Raw genomic sequence first — 17,148 nt, forward strand, 5'->3', positions numbered from 1 at the left:
AGAGAATTGGGACGCAGCCATAATGAGGATGTGATAGGAGAGAAAGTATTGCACTTGTGAAAGGGACCTCATAACCCGGCAACAGGGGGGGGGGGACAGACAGCCACACTGCTGGGAGCCCAGGCTAACGTTCAGGCCATCGAGATGGAAGGGGGTGTGGGGGTGGTGCGAAAAATAAATAAATAGCTTATTAAAACATCCTCAACTGTAAAACATCACCACTTTGATTTCCTGATTGTTGTTATTCATTTTTTAAGTCATGCAAAAGCTCACGATGATACAGCCTGAAGCACCCAGCCGGTCACATGTCAGTTACACGTATGACAGGACAGGTCACACTTCATATGACATGATGAGGATTGCATGTTAGCTTCACTGTGTAACACCTGAACATGTGTGTTCTCTGTCTCCTCCTAGTGGAAGTGCATCACAGTGGCCCTCTGGTAGATTACATTCAACAGCTGATTATGAGGGCAAGGCTGAAGAACGTGAATTAGCTTGACGAGGGAAATGTGAAATGGAGAGAGATGTTTTTCTTTTCTTTTTTACCAGGTGTGTGTGTGTGTGTGTGTGTGTGTGTGTGTGTTAATACAACAAAAGCTTTAAATGAGCCTAAGCTCTGCTGCTGCCCCCTGCTGGGGGAATGGGACACAACACCGTATTCAGAGATCTGTCGCCACAGTAGCAACTCTTCAGCAGCTGCTGTCCCTCCCTCCCTCCCTCCACCCCTCCAACCCTGCCTCTCTTCAGCTGTGCCCCTGCTGGGCCTCGTTGTAGTCCATGATCCTCAGGTCCTGTCTCCTCTGATGCGCCCTGGCTCCCTGCCCAGGCTGCTGGGTGGGGGCTGGAGCAAGCTGGACAGAGCACTGGGGAGGGGGGGCAGAGGGGCCAGCTGGAGCAGGGGAGGGGGCGTGAGACTGGGCCTGGTCCGGGGCAGACCGGACGCTGTCCTGAGACTCCTCGCTTCCCGTCTCCTCATTGACCAGGCCCTGGGAGAGGCCGCTGAGCTGGGCGGCGGTGTTAGGCTCCGCCCCCACATCCTCGTCACATTGGCTCTCGCTCTTGTTCCTGAACAGCTCGCGGGCACGCATGCCCAGGAAGCTCTTGGCACTGGGGTAGGAGCCCACGGTAAAGGGGGCGTCGGCGGGGGGGAGGGACAGGGGGGAGACGGGGGAGGAGGCCAGGTAGGGCAGGGAGGACAGCTCTGCCTCCAGACTACCGTTGAGGCTGGCTATGGTGGAGGAGGACTGAGTGGCCCCCACCCCCGCCGGGGGTAAAGTCCCCCCCCCGGGGGGGTAAAGGGCCGGGGCAGCCTGGCTGCCCAAGTCAAAGACCCCCTGAGCTGTGGGCACCATGCTACTGCTTCTGCCAGCCAGCCTGGGGAGGACAGAGACATAGCGTTAACAACATCTGCTCACTCTGTTCCAGGGGAGGCTGATGGAGGTAGAAATCGGAGGCTCATTGTAATGCATGGAATGGAATGAGGGATGTGTTTGTGTTTGTCTGTTCCTTTCTTCCTATCCTTCATGTTCTACTGTCACTGTGGAGGGAAGGGATGAAGAAACCCTCTGAGCTCGACTACTCTGGTCTGTATTTCTTCAAGCTTTGAGCCCAGTCAACTGTTCTCCCCTCTCCTTTATCCCAGCTGCACAAAATCATCTTATGACTATGACTTATAGATCAGAATATCATAAACATGACAACACAGTAAACAACATTATAGTGAACCAAACAGGGTAGTGTAAATATTTTTCTAAGGTAAGGTTTTCAATTTCAGCTTCATAATTATGTTAATGTTAATGAAAGAAAGCAATATGTCTAAAGGCTGAGAGTCCAATAGAGCTGCATCACCATGCGGAGTACCTCAAGGATCCATTCTTGGTCCATTCTTATTTCTTATTTATATTAATGACCTTGCTGTGTCATCAAATACTATACTCCCTAGTTGTTATTTGCAGATTGTGTCAAACTTCAAAACCCTCTCCTTGCTTATTCTAAATGGTTTCAACTGAATACATTATCACTAAATGTCAAGTATATATTTAAGAAGCTAAACTCTTTATTGAGTGAAAATCAATAGTTGTTCCAATAGATTGTGTGTGTGTAAAAAGTGATTAAATCTGAAGGAAATATTAGGAACATCTGTGCAAATAAGTCTTGCCTTCTAACTTTGTACTAGAGTTTAATATATCATACCTTACCTACTGCACTGTATGTTCATACCCCACATATCTCCATAAACTCTATTTATTAAGGAAAAGGTTTGTCAGACAAGCAATTTTTTATTTTTGTGAAGTGAAGGTCAGTGAACCATCTGCATCTCTGTTTTATAAACTTAAAGCTGCGTTAATAGCTCCAGATGTGTCCAGCTGTAGCCTAGATGAATATGTTGTATGTTCTTTAGTTTGTTTCTTTTGGCGTTTTGATTGAAGTGTTTAAGTTCTGCACCACCTATAGTGTTGTTCTTTCATCTCAAAGGAAATAGTCTTTGTTTTCTTTTCTCACTAACCTTTATGTTTTAAATCTTTAAGTTAGGGTGAGGTTTTATTACAAGCCCTAGGGGTTTGTTACCTCACCTGCACTTTTTAATCATTTTTATTCTTTCACTGTTTTGTAATTTCTTCATGTGTGTGAATAAATAAATAACAAATAATGACCTGTTGGAGGCAGCAGTGCAGTCCTGGACATCAGCAGGCTCCGGGAGGCAGTTGTAGGTCAGCGTGTCCATGTCCATCTGGCTGTACATCTGCAGCATCTCAGTCTGCAGCGTCTGGGTGACGCGACGCAGGGCCACGTACTTACTCTCTGACGCCTGCAGCTGGCTCCTGGGGTGGAACACACACAAAGACACAGACACACAGACACACATACACGGACACAGACACACACACACGGACACACACACACACGGACACACACACGGACACGGACACACACACACGGACACACACACACGGACACACACACACGGACACACACACACGGACACACACACACACACAGACACACACATATTAATTGGGAAAACAGCACAATACTGTCCATTCCGACTGATATATATAAAGTTTGTGTGTCTTTGCGTGTGGTGTTTCTCAGTGTGTGTGTGTGTGTCACAATGTATGTGTGTGTGTGTGTGTGTGTGTGTATGTGTGTGTGTGTGTGTGTGTGTGTGTGTGTGTGTCCGTGTTGAGCCCGTACTTGGCCTGTCCTTTGACATCTTCTAGAAACTTCTTCTGCTCCAGTATGAGGTGTTCCTTCTTGGCCAGCTGGGTTTCCAGGTCTGTGATTCGCTGCTGAGCCGCCTCTAGTTTCTGACTCTGCTGCACCTCGCTCTGCCTCAGCCTCTCCTGCTCCTTCCCCATCGACCACTGCAGCATACGCAACTCCTGGTACACACACACACACACACACACGGACACAGAAACACACGCAGATTACCATCTTAGGCACAGGTAACAGCTAATAACTTCTGTAGATATGGTATCAGATGAGATCATGGGAGGTCCTGCTCCTGCCCTGCTAGTCTGATACTAATACGCTTGTACATGACATAAACATATTCAACTTATTGATATTTCCTTCAAAGCTCTTTATGTGGTGCTCCCCTACCTTGGTCTGGGGGACCCTCCCTCCCTACCTGGCTGGTCTGGGGGACCCTACCTCCCTCCCTGGCTGGTTTGGGGGACCCTCCCTCCCTTCCTGGCTGGTTTGGGGGACCCTACCTCCCTCCCTCCCTCCCTGGCTGGTTTGGGGGACCCTACCTCCCTCCCTGGCTGGTTTGGGGGACCCTCCCTTCCTGCGGGACGCTACCTTGGTCTGGGGGACCCTCCTTCCCTGGGGGACCTTCCCTCCCTCCTTGGCTGGTTTGGGGGACCCTCCCTTCCCTGGGGGACCCCCCCCTCCCTCCCTGGTTTGGGGGACCCTCCCTCCCCGGGGAACCCTCCCTCCCTACCTGGCTGGTCTGGGGGACCCTCTGCACCTCCTCCATACACAGCTTGTTGGTCTCCTTCAGGAGGAGCATCTGTCTGTTCATCATGTACATCTGCTGCTGCAGCTCCTCACTGTTACTCAGCTGGAGGGGCGGGGGGGGGGGGGGGGGTGAGGGAGAGGAGGAGAGGAGAGGAGGATGAGGGGGGAAGAAAGAGTTAGGGTAGAGGGAGATAATGTTAAACACACACTGTAACTCTGCCAATTCCCTCAATAACAGCAATGATAGCAGCAGTTGTGTGTGAAGTCAGCTGACCTTGAGTGACAGCTGCGTGAGCTGGTGTCCAGTGTTGTACGCCTCGTTATTGGCCATCTGAAGCTCCGCCTCCAGCTCTCCCATCCTGCTTTGGCATTCCTGTAGTTCACTCTGGAGAGCCAATCATAAAGCCCGCTCTGACCATTAGAAACGTCTATTCACTCTGGAGAGCCAATCAAAAAGCTTGCTCTGACCATTAGAAACATCTATTCACTCTGGAGAGCCAATCAAAAAGCTTGCTCTGATCATTAGAAACGTCTATTCACTCTGGAGAGCCAATCACAAAGCCTGCTCTGACCTTAGAAACGTCAGCTCAATGCTGCTCAATTCATACTAAAGCTTCAGTTCCATCGTGGTATCATTCTGTGTGTGTGTGCAGAGTGTGTGTGTGTCTACTGTATGTGTGTGTGTGTGTGTGTGTGTGCGCGATGCGCAAGTGTGTGTGTGTGTGTGTGTGTGTGTGCAGTGTGTGTACCTGTAGTTTCTGAGCCTTGGTATAGTAGTCGTTGTGGCCCTGCTGTAGCTGGGTCATCTGGTTCTGGAGCCGGGTGTTCTGCAGGTCCGAGTCCTCCTTCAGCCTCCTGCCTCTCTGCTGCTCTTCCACCAGACTGGCCTGCAGAGACTGGATCTCCACGTCCTGCAGCTTCAACTGGGCCTTCTGCAAGCACAAGCACAAGCACATGCACACACACACACACACACACACACACACACCACTGTTCAATTGGGCCTTCTGCACTACACACACACACCACTATCAGCAGACTGAACATGATCGGTAGGGACCTGAGGAATTCTTAACTTGTTTTTATCTTTTGTAACCCCCCCCCCCCGGTATGCCAGTATTAAAGATGGCCAACGGGGCTGTTGTTCTGGTACGCCAGTATTAAAGATGGCCGACGGGGCTGTAGCTACCATGGAGTTGTTCTGCTCCTCCATGGTGGTGGCGTTGATGATGCGTCTGAGCAGGCGGCGGTTGCGGATGGCGTGTTGCTCCCGTTTGTAGCGTTCATACAGCAGCTGGTTGTGGAGAAGGAGCAGCTGGCTACGCAGCGTCTGCGCCTCCTCCAGGGGGGTGGAGCCTAACAGGGGGAAACACACAGGCAGAACAGGTGTTACAGTAGTCGTAGCTGGGCAGGTTTAGCCTGGTCCCAGGGCCCATACTCACAATGACGGCTGATCTAGGATCAGTTCGGCCTTTTTCATCAGAAAGAATAGCATGGTATGGACAGATCTTAGATCAGCACATACTGATCTGGGACCAGGCTAAAACACATACTGATCTGGGACCAGGCTAAAACACATACAGATCTGGTACCAGGCTAAAACACATACAGATCTGGGACCAGAGTAAAGCACATACAGATCTGGGACCAGGCTAAAACACATAGAGATCTGGGACCAGGATAAAACACATACTGATCTGGGACCAGGGTAAAGCACATACAGATCTGGGACCAGGCTATGTCACTCTGATTTCAACCTCAAATCCAGAACAATTGAAAGTTGTGTTCTTTGTATTAAAGACAGAAAACACATGTTCTAACAGTTCAATATGAATCCTTCTACATTACCAATGGTACAATATATGACACTGATTGAAGCATTAGTCAGCGAGGACATTCAATAAAAAGACCTTACATTTTATACCAAAACTAAAGCAAAGCGGGGAGAAAGAAATTGAATTCGATATTTTAACCATATAACTAGGGTGAAAGAGGTGAATTTCTACAGGAGACAGACGAGGAAAGAAGAGAGCCTCTGAATGCTTTTGAAGCCGGGGAGGCTGGCGGAGGTCGAAATCGGAGGATGCATTCATTACAATGAGCCCGTCCTCCAATTTCTACCTCCACCAGCCTCCACTGCTTAACAGATACAGAGGCAGTGGAACACCAGATGAAAGGACAGACAGACACACCGAGGGACGGATGGATAGATGCCGTAGGAGGATGGACAGAGAGGCAGACAGGATGGTGGTTCACCTCCACCTCAGCGTAGCACAGATGCTAATTAACACTGCACTGTACCTTTAGGTTTCACACTGGGTTGTTTACCTCCAAAGTGTGTCCAGTCCACCGACTTGTTTGGCATGGGCAATCTGTAGAACAACACACACACACACACACACACACACACACACACACACACGTTGACAAAGGAGTGTGTGGATTAGATTAGATTCAACTTTATTGTCATTGTGCAAGTACAAGTACAGAGACAACGAAATGCAGTGGAGGGAGAATAACAAGGAGTCAATGTAGCTCCAGTAAACACATCCACTGAACTATGACTAGACTAAACCCACGCTAGACCCAGACTAGATTAGGGCTACACCCAGGCTAGATTAGAGCTAAACCCAGACTAGATTCAGTCTAGACCCAGACAAGATTAGATCTAGATTAGGACTAGATTAGGTCTAGATTTAGAGTGCTTCTCCCCAGTGAACCAACCAGTGAACCAATCAGAGCCATAGTAGCGATGCAACATGAACCAATCAGAGACTGACCTCTTCAGAACCTTGTCGTGAGCGTCGTTGCCGTGCAGGATGAGGAGGTCCAGGACCTCCAGAGGAGACATGGCAGCGGCCCCCTCCTCCCTCTCCTCCTCTCTCACCCCCCTCTCCTTCTCTCCTCCCGTACCCCTCTCCCTCTCTCCTCCAGCCCTCTCCCTCTGGGCCAACTCTGAGGTCTTCCTGCTCACGAACAGAGAGGCGGCTCTGGGCAGCGCCAGGTCAAACAGAGGCTCGTAGGCTGGTCCTGCATCCCTGAAGGGGCTGGGGGAGGAGGAGAGGCTGTACTTGGCCAGCCCAGACCCCCCATCCTCCTCCAGCCTGTAGGGGCTCTGAGCCCCACCCCCACCCTCGGACAGGAGGTTCTCTATGGGGGTGAAACAAGGCCTGAAAGACCAGGGCAGCGGTTGATCAGGTCCCCCCGCTGAAGCCTCACTCCGATCGGGTGTGGAGAGCAGGCGCTGGGGGTCCCGGTGGAGACTCTGGTTGGAGGTGGAGAGCAGCTTCTCCCCCTGGTTGCCGGTCAGGGTCTCCGTCGTACGGTAGAACGACCGCTCCGACCCGCCCCCCCCTACCACGCCTGCCGTGGCGTCCCGCTTCTGCTCCGTCAGCTTCAGCAGCTCCGCAGTGAAGTCATCTGACCAGAGAGAGAGAGAGAAGAGAGAAGAGAGAGAAGACAGTTTAGTCCTAGCTGGGTTAGGGTTAGGGTTAGTCCTAGCTGGGTTAGGGTTAGAGTTAGTTCCAGCTGGGTTAGGGTTAGAGTTAGTCCTAGCTGGGTTAGGGTTAGACTTCGTCCTAGCTGGGTTAGGGTTAGAGTTAGTCCTAGCTGGGTTAGGGTTAGTCCTAGATGGCCCACCCTCGTCTGGTTCCTTCCCCGTCGTCTGGGCCAGGTCCTGCTCCTTGATGAAGTCAGACAGCTCCGTCAGAGACAGGTTCCTCACTCTCTCTGCTGGTCCACCTGACAACACGAGACAGGGTTCACAAACACACACGTCGGACCACTAGCCCAGGCACAAATGATATTGTAGTAATTCCAGATGGTGAGGAATGTCCAGTGAAAACGCCTCATATTAGTCTTCAAAGTTCACACAAAATGTTTCTGATTTGAATAACTCATGATTATGAAGAGGCAGAGGAGGGAAGTCTCCCTCTCACACACCCTCCTCAGTCACACGGAGTGGCTGACCTTCTCTGCTGAGGACGACCTCGGGGGGGACCGTCTCCTGCTCTGCTATTGGCTGATGTCTCGCCTGTCAGGGTGGATAAGACTCAGGTGAGCAGTCCTACAGACGGACCCAGGGCTACACACACACACCTCACAGGGCTTCACACACACACACACACACACACACACACACACACACACACACACACACACACACACACACACACACACACACACACACACACACACACACGACCAGCTAGATGTAAATACTCAGCAGCACTTGAACAGCCCCAGGCCAGGCTCCACACTGCAGCACAGGGAGCACTACTTGACTGTTCCAACACATGGACCCCTCCTTACCCTGTCAACTAGGCTGACATATAAGAGTACTGTGTGTGTGTGTGTGTGTGTGTCTATAGGTACATACCTGGTTGGCAGTGTTAGGAGGGTAAGCTGACATGTGATAGTACCGTGTGTTTGTTTGCGTGGGTGTGTGTGTGTGTGTACCTGGTTGGCAGTGTTAGAGGGTAGGCTGACATGTTCGTACTCGTCAGAAAGTGTGGTGATAGGAGAGGGGGCAGCGGGGGTGGTGGTCGCAGAGGGGGGTCCCCTACCACCTGATTGGACACAACAACAATAACAATAACATAAACAACAACAACATAAACAAAAACACCAACTCACAACTGATTGGCTAGAGGTTCTACTGGGCTGACCTGATAGGCTGGAGGTTCTGCTGGGCGCGTGGGAGGCACTCTGGGAAAGTTCCGGAGCGTTGGTGGGAGAGATCCCTCGGGAGGCAGGAGGAGTCGTCAGGCCGCACTCGGAGGACGGGCTCCACATGGATGAGTCTTTGTTACCGGGAGAGTCCAACTCACTGCTCTGGGTCTGGGGAGGGGGATACATGGACTGAACCACTCCTCTGGAGACAGGGGCCTGAACTATTACTCTGGAGACAGGGGACACATGGACTGAACCCCCCCCCCCCCCCCCACCCAGGGTCCAGACAGTACACAGCTCTCTCCAGACCGTGGGATCAGTATTAAACACTTACTACATCTAAACAAAGCTTCATGTCATTTTTGCAGAAGTGAGTTATTTTATTTAACTCATCAACTGCCAAAGAATTCTGGAACACTCACCACCTAGAGTGGTAAGGGTTTTATGTTTTCAGACAGTTAAAATGGTGCCCATAGAGAGACAGTTAAGATGGCGCCCATAGACAGACAGTTAAGATGGTGAACCTGCAGGAAGGGGGTGTGTGGGGTGCCGAAGGAGGGCTGGCTGACTGGCAGCTGGGGGAGGGACAAGGAGAGAGGCGGGCGACCAATAGAGAGCGGGGTAGAGGCGGAGCTTCCTGTGAACACAAACATGAACCAGGTTAGAATACCTGAACACAGGCTAGCAGTGCTGTTAACATTCTGTTAACTGTTAATGAACACAGGCTAGCAGTGCTGTTAACATTCTGTTAACTGTTAGCGAACACAGGCTAGCAATGCTGTTAACGTATGAACGACATTCTACTGAGTGTTGTGTGGTGTGGTTCTTACCAAAGCTGCTGAGGAGGTCTGTGTAGGGGCTGGTGGTGGAGTCCGTCAGGCGGGGCTGAGGGTGGGGGTGGTGGGTGGAGGCGTGGTCAGGCATGGAAGAGTACCCCTCCTCACAGGATGCCTCCTTAGGGTCCAGAGACACTTTGGCACATTCTATCACAATGTCATGGATCTCAAACCTCTTCCACCTGGGACAGGAGGAGGGCAGGTTAGGGTTAACTTAGCTAGGGTTAGGGTTAACTTAGCTAGAGTTAGGGTTAACTTAGCTAGAGTTAGGGTTAACTTAGCTAGGGTTAGGGTTTATTTAGCTAGAGTTAACTTAGCTAGGGTTAGGGTTAATTAGCTAGGGTTAGGGTTTACTTAGCTAGGGTTAACTTAGCTGTTGGTCAAACACTTAGCCTCCTTAAGCACAATAGAAGTTAATCTGAGTCTGACTATCTTTCTATCAGTCGTTCAATACATTAGTCAAATTATCTATCTATCCATCCATCATATATCTATCCATCCATCTTTCCATCTATCCATCTAGCAGCCTTACAGTTCTCACCTGGAGGGGTCCAGCTCATAGTCTTACAGTTCTCACCTGGAGGGGTCCAGCTCATAGTCTTTGGTTCCAGTCACCAACTCCGGGTGGATCCGTACATGCTCCAACATCGGCTGAGGGAGGAAACAGTTAGAGAGGAACACACACACATACACCACACACCACACACAGTCACACACTGTGTCCTGCCCTCACCTTGACCACCTCCTCGAAGGTGTCCATGTTCTCCTTCATGCTGTAGTGGGAGCGCAGGTAGGACACAAAGTTGCAGGGGTACATGCCGTAGAGGCGGTGGAACAGTGAGTAGACGCTGGCGTGCAGGTGGATCAGGTACACGCCGTGGACGTGGGCTAGGGCACAGGGGGGGGGGGGGTTAGGACACAGACGCCACGGAGGGGGTATTACTGTAGAACCACAGACAGCTCACTGGAGAAGTACCAAAACAACAGACACTTCTGAGTTGGAACTGGAACGACAGACACTTCTCTGTGATCAGGGTGGTGGTGTACTAAAATACTGAAGTGCATCAAACCTTCTCTGCTCTCCACAAGTACAAGTAGGGTCTAGGGGGTAGGGTCTAGGGTCTAGGGGGTAGGGTCTAGGAGCTCGGGGGTAGGGGCTAGGGGCACCAGTTATACGTGTCTAGGAGCTAGGACCTTGGGGGGGTAGGGGGAAGGGTTACCAGTTATACATGTCGTCTAGGTTAAGCACCTGGGTTTTTCAGGCTCCAAGACGCCAGTCGACCAAAAATGTCGAAGAAGTCGTAGATGTGCTGCTTCCCGGCCTGGGGGATGATGGGTAGCAGAGTGATCAGCACCAGGACTCCTGTTATCAGAACCACCACGTCAGAGTCCGTCTGGGGGAGAGGGAAAGAGGGGGAGAGGGAGAGAGAGGGAGAGGGGGGGGGGGAGGGAGAGGGAGGAAGGGAGGGAGAGGGGGAGACAGGGAGGCTATGAGGATCACACACATGTAGCTGAGTGCACACAGAGACACAGAGAGACAGGAAGACAGACAAACAGACAGAGAGACAGACAGACAGACATATAGAGAGACAAACAGACAGACAGAGAGACAGACAGACAGATAGGTTACCCTAAGGCATTTGAGCAGGGAGGGGAGGAGGGGTAAGGCAGACAGACAGACACACAGGCAGGCAGGCAGGAAGACAGACAGACAGGTTACCTTAAGGCATTGGAGCAGGGAGGGGAGGAGGGGGAAGGCAGACAGGCAGACAGACAGACAGACAGACAGGCAGAGAGACAGGTTACCTGAAGGCATCAGAGCAGGGAGGGGGGGGGGGGGGGAGGCAGGCAGACAGGCAGGCAGAGAGACAGACAGACAGACAGACAGGTTACCATAAGGCATTGGAGCAGGGAGGGGAGGAGGGGGAAGGCAGACAGACAGACAGACAGGCAGAGAGACAGGTTACCTGAAGGCATCAGAGCAGGGAGGGGGGGAGGAGGGGGAAGGCAGGCAGGCAGACAGACAGAGAGACAGACAGACAGAGAGACAGACAGACAGACAGACAGGTTACCTTAAGGGATCGGAGCAGGGAGGGGAAGAGGGGGAAGCGGGTGATCTTGTGCATCCAGGACGGCTGCTTGCGTATCACGTGACCCAGAAGGGTGAGGGTTGCCAGGCGACAGGCAGGCTTGGCCAGGCTCTCATTCAGCTTGTCCAAGAGATGCTGACACACACACACACACACACACACACACCCTAAAGTCTTCAACTGCAAGAGAGCTCAGCACAACTAATGCTCTATATGAGCCTTGTAGGCTAATCATTAGCACAACAGCAGCACAGGTGTAATTTGATACATGGCGTTACGATATGGAATACTTCATCACAGGCCTCAGGTGTGATCATAATCACACACATTAACAAACTGTAATTACACTGCCTCCGATATCCATTACTGTACACGCACGCACGCACGCACAGAAAGAAACACACACACACACACACACGTGGCTGTATGGAATATATAAGAGAGAAGTCGGTCTATTCACTGTGGCTGGCTCCAGGTGAGTGACAATGTTTTGTATCAACACAGGGGCAACTAAAGAGCATCAACATGTCTAAATAACAGTTTCAGTTCTCTAAGGTGCATACACCTGTGTGTGTGTGTGTGTGTGTGTGTGTGTGCGGACAACTCACCTTGTCGTGGGGCTCCCTGGCGGAGCAGAGGATGAGGACGACCTGAGGAGAGCTGGTCTCCAGGTAGTAGTCCACCAGGCTGTTCAGCAGCACACACCCTCGCTCTGGGGGGGCAGGGGGTGGGGCAGCATAGCACCATCAATACACACTACTACAACAACACACAGCATTCATTGAGACAAACCATTATTTTTCAAAAAAAGCGAGCTAACTTTAGCTCCAACTAGGGATTCAGGCAAAGAGACATGACAAAGTTTCTGACTCCATCTGTCCACAGGACTGGACAGAGGAGGACGCTATCCTGCTACACACACCCAAGCCCAGAACCATTAACACAACAGCACACACACACACACACATACACACACACACTACAACAACACACACTACTACAACTACAACAACAACACACTACAACAACAACAACAACAAACACACACACACACACTACAACAACAAACACACTACAACAACACAACACACACACACCACAACAACAACACACACAACAACAACAACACACACTACAACAACAACACACACTACAACAACAACACACACTACAACAACACATACACTACAACAACACACACACACTACAACAACAACAACAACACACACACACTACAACAACACACACACACTACAACAACAACAACAACACACACTACAACAACACACACACACTACAACAACACACACACACACACTACAACAAGAACACACACACTACCACAACACACACACACACACTACAACAACACACACACACTACAACAACACACACTACAACAACAACACACACACTACTACAACAACACACATTACAACACACACACACACTACAACAACAACACACACACACACACTACAACAGCACACACACACACTACAACAACAACACACACACACACACACACACACACTACAACAACAACACGCTCACTACAACAACACACACACACTACTACAACACACACACTACAACAACACCACACACACACTACAACAACACCACACACACTACAACAACACACACACACACTACAACAACACACACACACACACTACAACAACACACACTACAACAACAAGAACACACACACACACTACAACAACAACACACATACAACAACAACAACACACACACACACACACACTACAACAACAACAACACACACACAACTACAACAACACACACACACTACAACAACAACAACACACACACACACAACACACACACACACACACACACACACACACACACACACACACACACACACAACAACACACACACACAACTACAACAACACACACTACAACACACACACACACACACACACACACACACTACAACAACAACACACACACACACACACACACACAACAACACACACACCCCCACACACACTACAACAACAACACACTCACTACAACAACACAACAACACACACACTACTACAACACACACACACACACACACACACACACACACTACAACAACACCACACACACACACACACACAACAACAACACGCACACACACTACAACAACACACACACACACACACACTACAACAACACAACAACACACACTACAATAACAACACACACTACAACAACAACAACAACACACACTACAACAACAACAACAACACCACACACACACACTACAACAACACCACACACACACACTACAACAACACACCCACAACACACACACTACAACAACACACCCACAACACACACACTACAACAACAACACACACGCTACAACAACAACACACACGCTACAACAACACAACACACACACTGCAACAACACAACACACACTGCAACAACACACACACTGCAACAACACACACACTACAACAACACACACACTACAACAACACAACACACACTGCAACAACAACACAACACACACTGCAACAACACACACACTGCAACAACAACACACACACACACACACACACTCACTACAACAACACGCACACACACTACAACAACACACACTACAATAACAACACACACTACAACAACAACAACACCACACACACACACTACAACAACACACACTACAATAACAACACACACTACAACAACAACAACACCACACACACACACTACAACAACATCACACACACTACAACAACACACACACACACTACAACAACACACCCACAACACACACACTACAACAACAACACACACGCTACAACAACAACACACACGCTACAACAACACAACACACACACTGCAACAACACAACACACACTGCAACAACACACACACTGCAACAACACACACACTACAACAACACACACACTACAACAACACAACACACACTGCAACAACACACACACACACACACTACAACAACACAACACACACTGCAACAACACACACACTGCAACAACAACACACACACACACACTCACTACAACAACACAACAACACACACACACACACACACACACACACACACTAAAGAAGGAGGACTCGGACCTGCAGAACACCCGGCTCCAGAACCAGATGACCCAGCTACAGCAGGGCCACAACGACTACTATACCAAGGCTCAGAAACTACAGGTACACACACTGCACACACACACACACACACACACACACACACACACACACACACACACACACACACACAAACACACTACAACACACACACACACACACACACACACACACACACACACACACACACACACACACACTACAACAAGAGAGAGAGAGAGAGAGAGATTGATTTTCCAGACCAGATTGTTTTATAGGCGACTTCTGACCTGAGCTGAGGTGGTCGTTGACGTCACTCTTGATCTGGTCCAGTTCTGTCAGATCGGAGGACTCCAGCAGTGGGAGGAGGTCGCTCAGGTTAGGCTGTTCCTTGGCCATGGTGACGGCCCCTCTGGTCCGGTTCTGTCACAGACGGTGCGGCCAGAGCAGGCACTGAGGACGGCGAACACACGTGTTTAAACAGAGATCCAGCTCATTGTGTGTGTACAGGGACATCTTAGCTGAGCTGGTAGATTTGAATTATGAGCAGATTACTTTTGCTCCTGCTGTCAATCATTCCCTGTACATAATGAGGTTGTTGGGCTATGAGAACTCGGCGATTGCGTGATACAGTATGTAACCTATGACGAGGCTGTCAAAGAAAATGAGCGCATGTGATTTTAGTTGCGATAATACGCAGCTTGATTGCTAGCAAAAGTTTGAAAAAAACGACTTAGTTTTTACTACTGGAAACTACTTAGCTTCTTACAGTCGTACGTATGTTGTTGCTATCGATTAATCATCGCAGTGCAGAAAGAAAGCTTGCACTTGCAGTGAATCAAGAAGTTGACAACTGCTTTAGCTGGTTAGCCTTAGTTTGGGCTGTCAAAACTCGAATAGTTCGCAGATAGCGCAGTGGCGTTACTACTTTATAAGTCAGGTTTGTAGCTAAAATACTAGCTTTGATGCTGATGTATCTGACACGGCGTTGTAAGTGAACAATGAGCAGCGAATAAACGGAATTAGGTCTTTACCTTCTATACTTGTTGTTCTGCTCTGGGCGCAGCCATGTTGAGCAACCCCGAAGCCCCGCCCTCCTCTGAAATCCGACCCTGCCAGTGACAGCTGTCAACTTCAGCTCCGACTGTCAAACGTGGAGTAACACACGCGTTAACGTTACAGAGAATGCATTTGATTTAGCTACCCACCATGTATTCAGAACTACAATGAACCTAGATTCAAATAGAATGCGTCCAGTTTTGAGTCGCACTTTGGCTGATCTACTGCTGCACAAACAAGGCAGTCCTCCCGTGACTCAAACACAAGTGCCCTCGAGCCCTCAAGCTATCTGCGCAAGCGTCAAAATATCCACGTTCCCTGTAGTTCGGGTACCAGTAGTCTAATGTTAATTCGCATGCTACTAAAATGGTATTATATGGTACTAAATGGTGTTTCATGACAGTGCTTTGCACATAAGAAAACAGACTTTGCAATACGTTCCCTGTACAGAGAGGTGTGTAGATGTGTAGAGGTGAGATGACTGACTGAAACAACTAGTTTTTTTTGTTTTTTTTTATCTCAATGGTGTCAGGACATGCACAGTGAAGCAATTATCCCAAACCAACTCCAACAGCATAGGCTTCCTTCATGTGTTTATATTGTTGATTAGTGTAACTAAAGGTGCAGCTCTAATACAGACTCTAGGGACGTTTATGTCCTGACACCTAGCTACGTGTATGGCCATGTCCTGGTCACATGGGGGTTATAAGGACACTGTCACCAGGTGCGACTCAGGTACGGGACACCGGTCTGCTGTCCTGGGAATCCAACAGCTGGCAGACAAACTTTTCCATGACCAAGGACAAACAGCCTGAGGCTGACAACACAGAGAAGGTACACTATGTCTGTCAGAAAACTGCTGACAGCACACAGAGCAGTCTAACCTTCATGGTCCAGATGTCACTTCTCTCAGCCTGACTGTGTGTGTGTGCGTGTGCGTGTGTGTGCGTGTGTGTGAGAGAGAGAGAGAGAGAGAGAGAGAGAGATTCACTACATTGTGACTGCCAATGGCCCCTGGTCCGAGCATAGATTTGTTTTTCTTATGATGACTGATGTATAGATGATTCACTTACTTTTGACAAATGCACTTGCTCTTGCCGCTTTGGATAAAGGGTTCTGCTAAATGTCTAAAATGTAAGTGTAAATGTAGATGAAGTCAGATCTTAGCAGTCTTTAAATCCATTTTATATATTCAGATGTACATGTCTGTCAATGTGCTGCTGCTCCACATTGGATAGGCTACTTTCAGGTCTAAGACCACCCAATAGAAACTGCCTGTCCCAAAACGTGACACACACACACGTTGACGGTGGCGCCACCTTGAATTCAATGTGTATAACTATTTACTATTTAGTTGAATGAGCCAGGCGGAAACCCTCACCATTTGTCAAGAAGTCGCACCCTCAC

The 17,148-nt window shown here is 49.4% G+C and overlaps 1 protein-coding gene across 2 annotated transcripts; it reads right to left on the bottom strand.

The window, feature by feature from the left end:
• Nucleotides 1–744: 744 nt before the first annotated feature.
• On the bottom strand, nt 745–15,766 carry LOC310806665 (hamartin-like). 2 transcript variants are annotated; one of them, XM_083672852.1, is made up of 22 exons: nt 15,717–15,766; nt 14,973–15,135; nt 12,175–12,278; nt 11,549–11,701; nt 10,726–10,870; nt 10,210–10,364; nt 10,054–10,127; nt 9,471–9,658; nt 9,165–9,277; nt 8,637–8,808; nt 8,428–8,537; nt 7,939–8,002; nt 7,609–7,710; nt 6,750–7,389; nt 6,298–6,341; nt 5,159–5,325; nt 4,719–4,901; nt 4,244–4,354; nt 3,953–4,072; nt 3,199–3,386; nt 2,658–2,825; nt 745–1,377 (listed from the first exon to the last, which is right to left on the bottom strand). In XM_083672852.1, the coding sequence occupies exons 2-22, from the start codon at nt 15,079–15,081 to the stop codon at nt 747–749; spliced, it is 3,741 nt and encodes a 1,246-aa protein (XP_083528978.1). In that variant the 5' UTR covers nt 15,082–15,135; nt 15,717–15,766; the 3' UTR covers nt 745–746. The 2 variants fall into 2 exon arrangements, with proteins under 2 accessions (XP_083528978.1, XP_083528977.1); XM_083672851.1 differs by having other exon boundaries at nt 6,271–6,341.
• Nucleotides 15,767–17,148: the final 1,382 nt, after the last annotated feature.

Source organism: Argentina silus, assembly GCF_951799395.1.
Source record: "Argentina silus genome assembly, chromosome: 7".
NCBI lineage: Eukaryota > Metazoa > Chordata > Actinopteri > Argentiniformes > Argentinidae > Argentina > Argentina silus.

Bases quoted from the DNA above. Each gene is read 5' to 3' on its own strand.
- LOC310806665 (XM_083672851.1), bottom strand. From the start codon at position 15,081: ATGGCCAAGGAACAGCCTAACCTGAGCGACCTCCTCCCACTGCTGGAG. The intron at 8,809-9,164 runs GTTCACCATCTT...CCCCCTCCCCAG, and splicing joins CACACACCCCCTTCCTGCAG to ACCCAGAGCAGTGAGTTGGA. The intron at 4,073-4,243 runs GTCAGCTGACTT...CCGCCCCTCCAG, and splicing joins TCACGCAGCTGTCACTCAAG to CTGAGTAACAGTGAGGAGCT.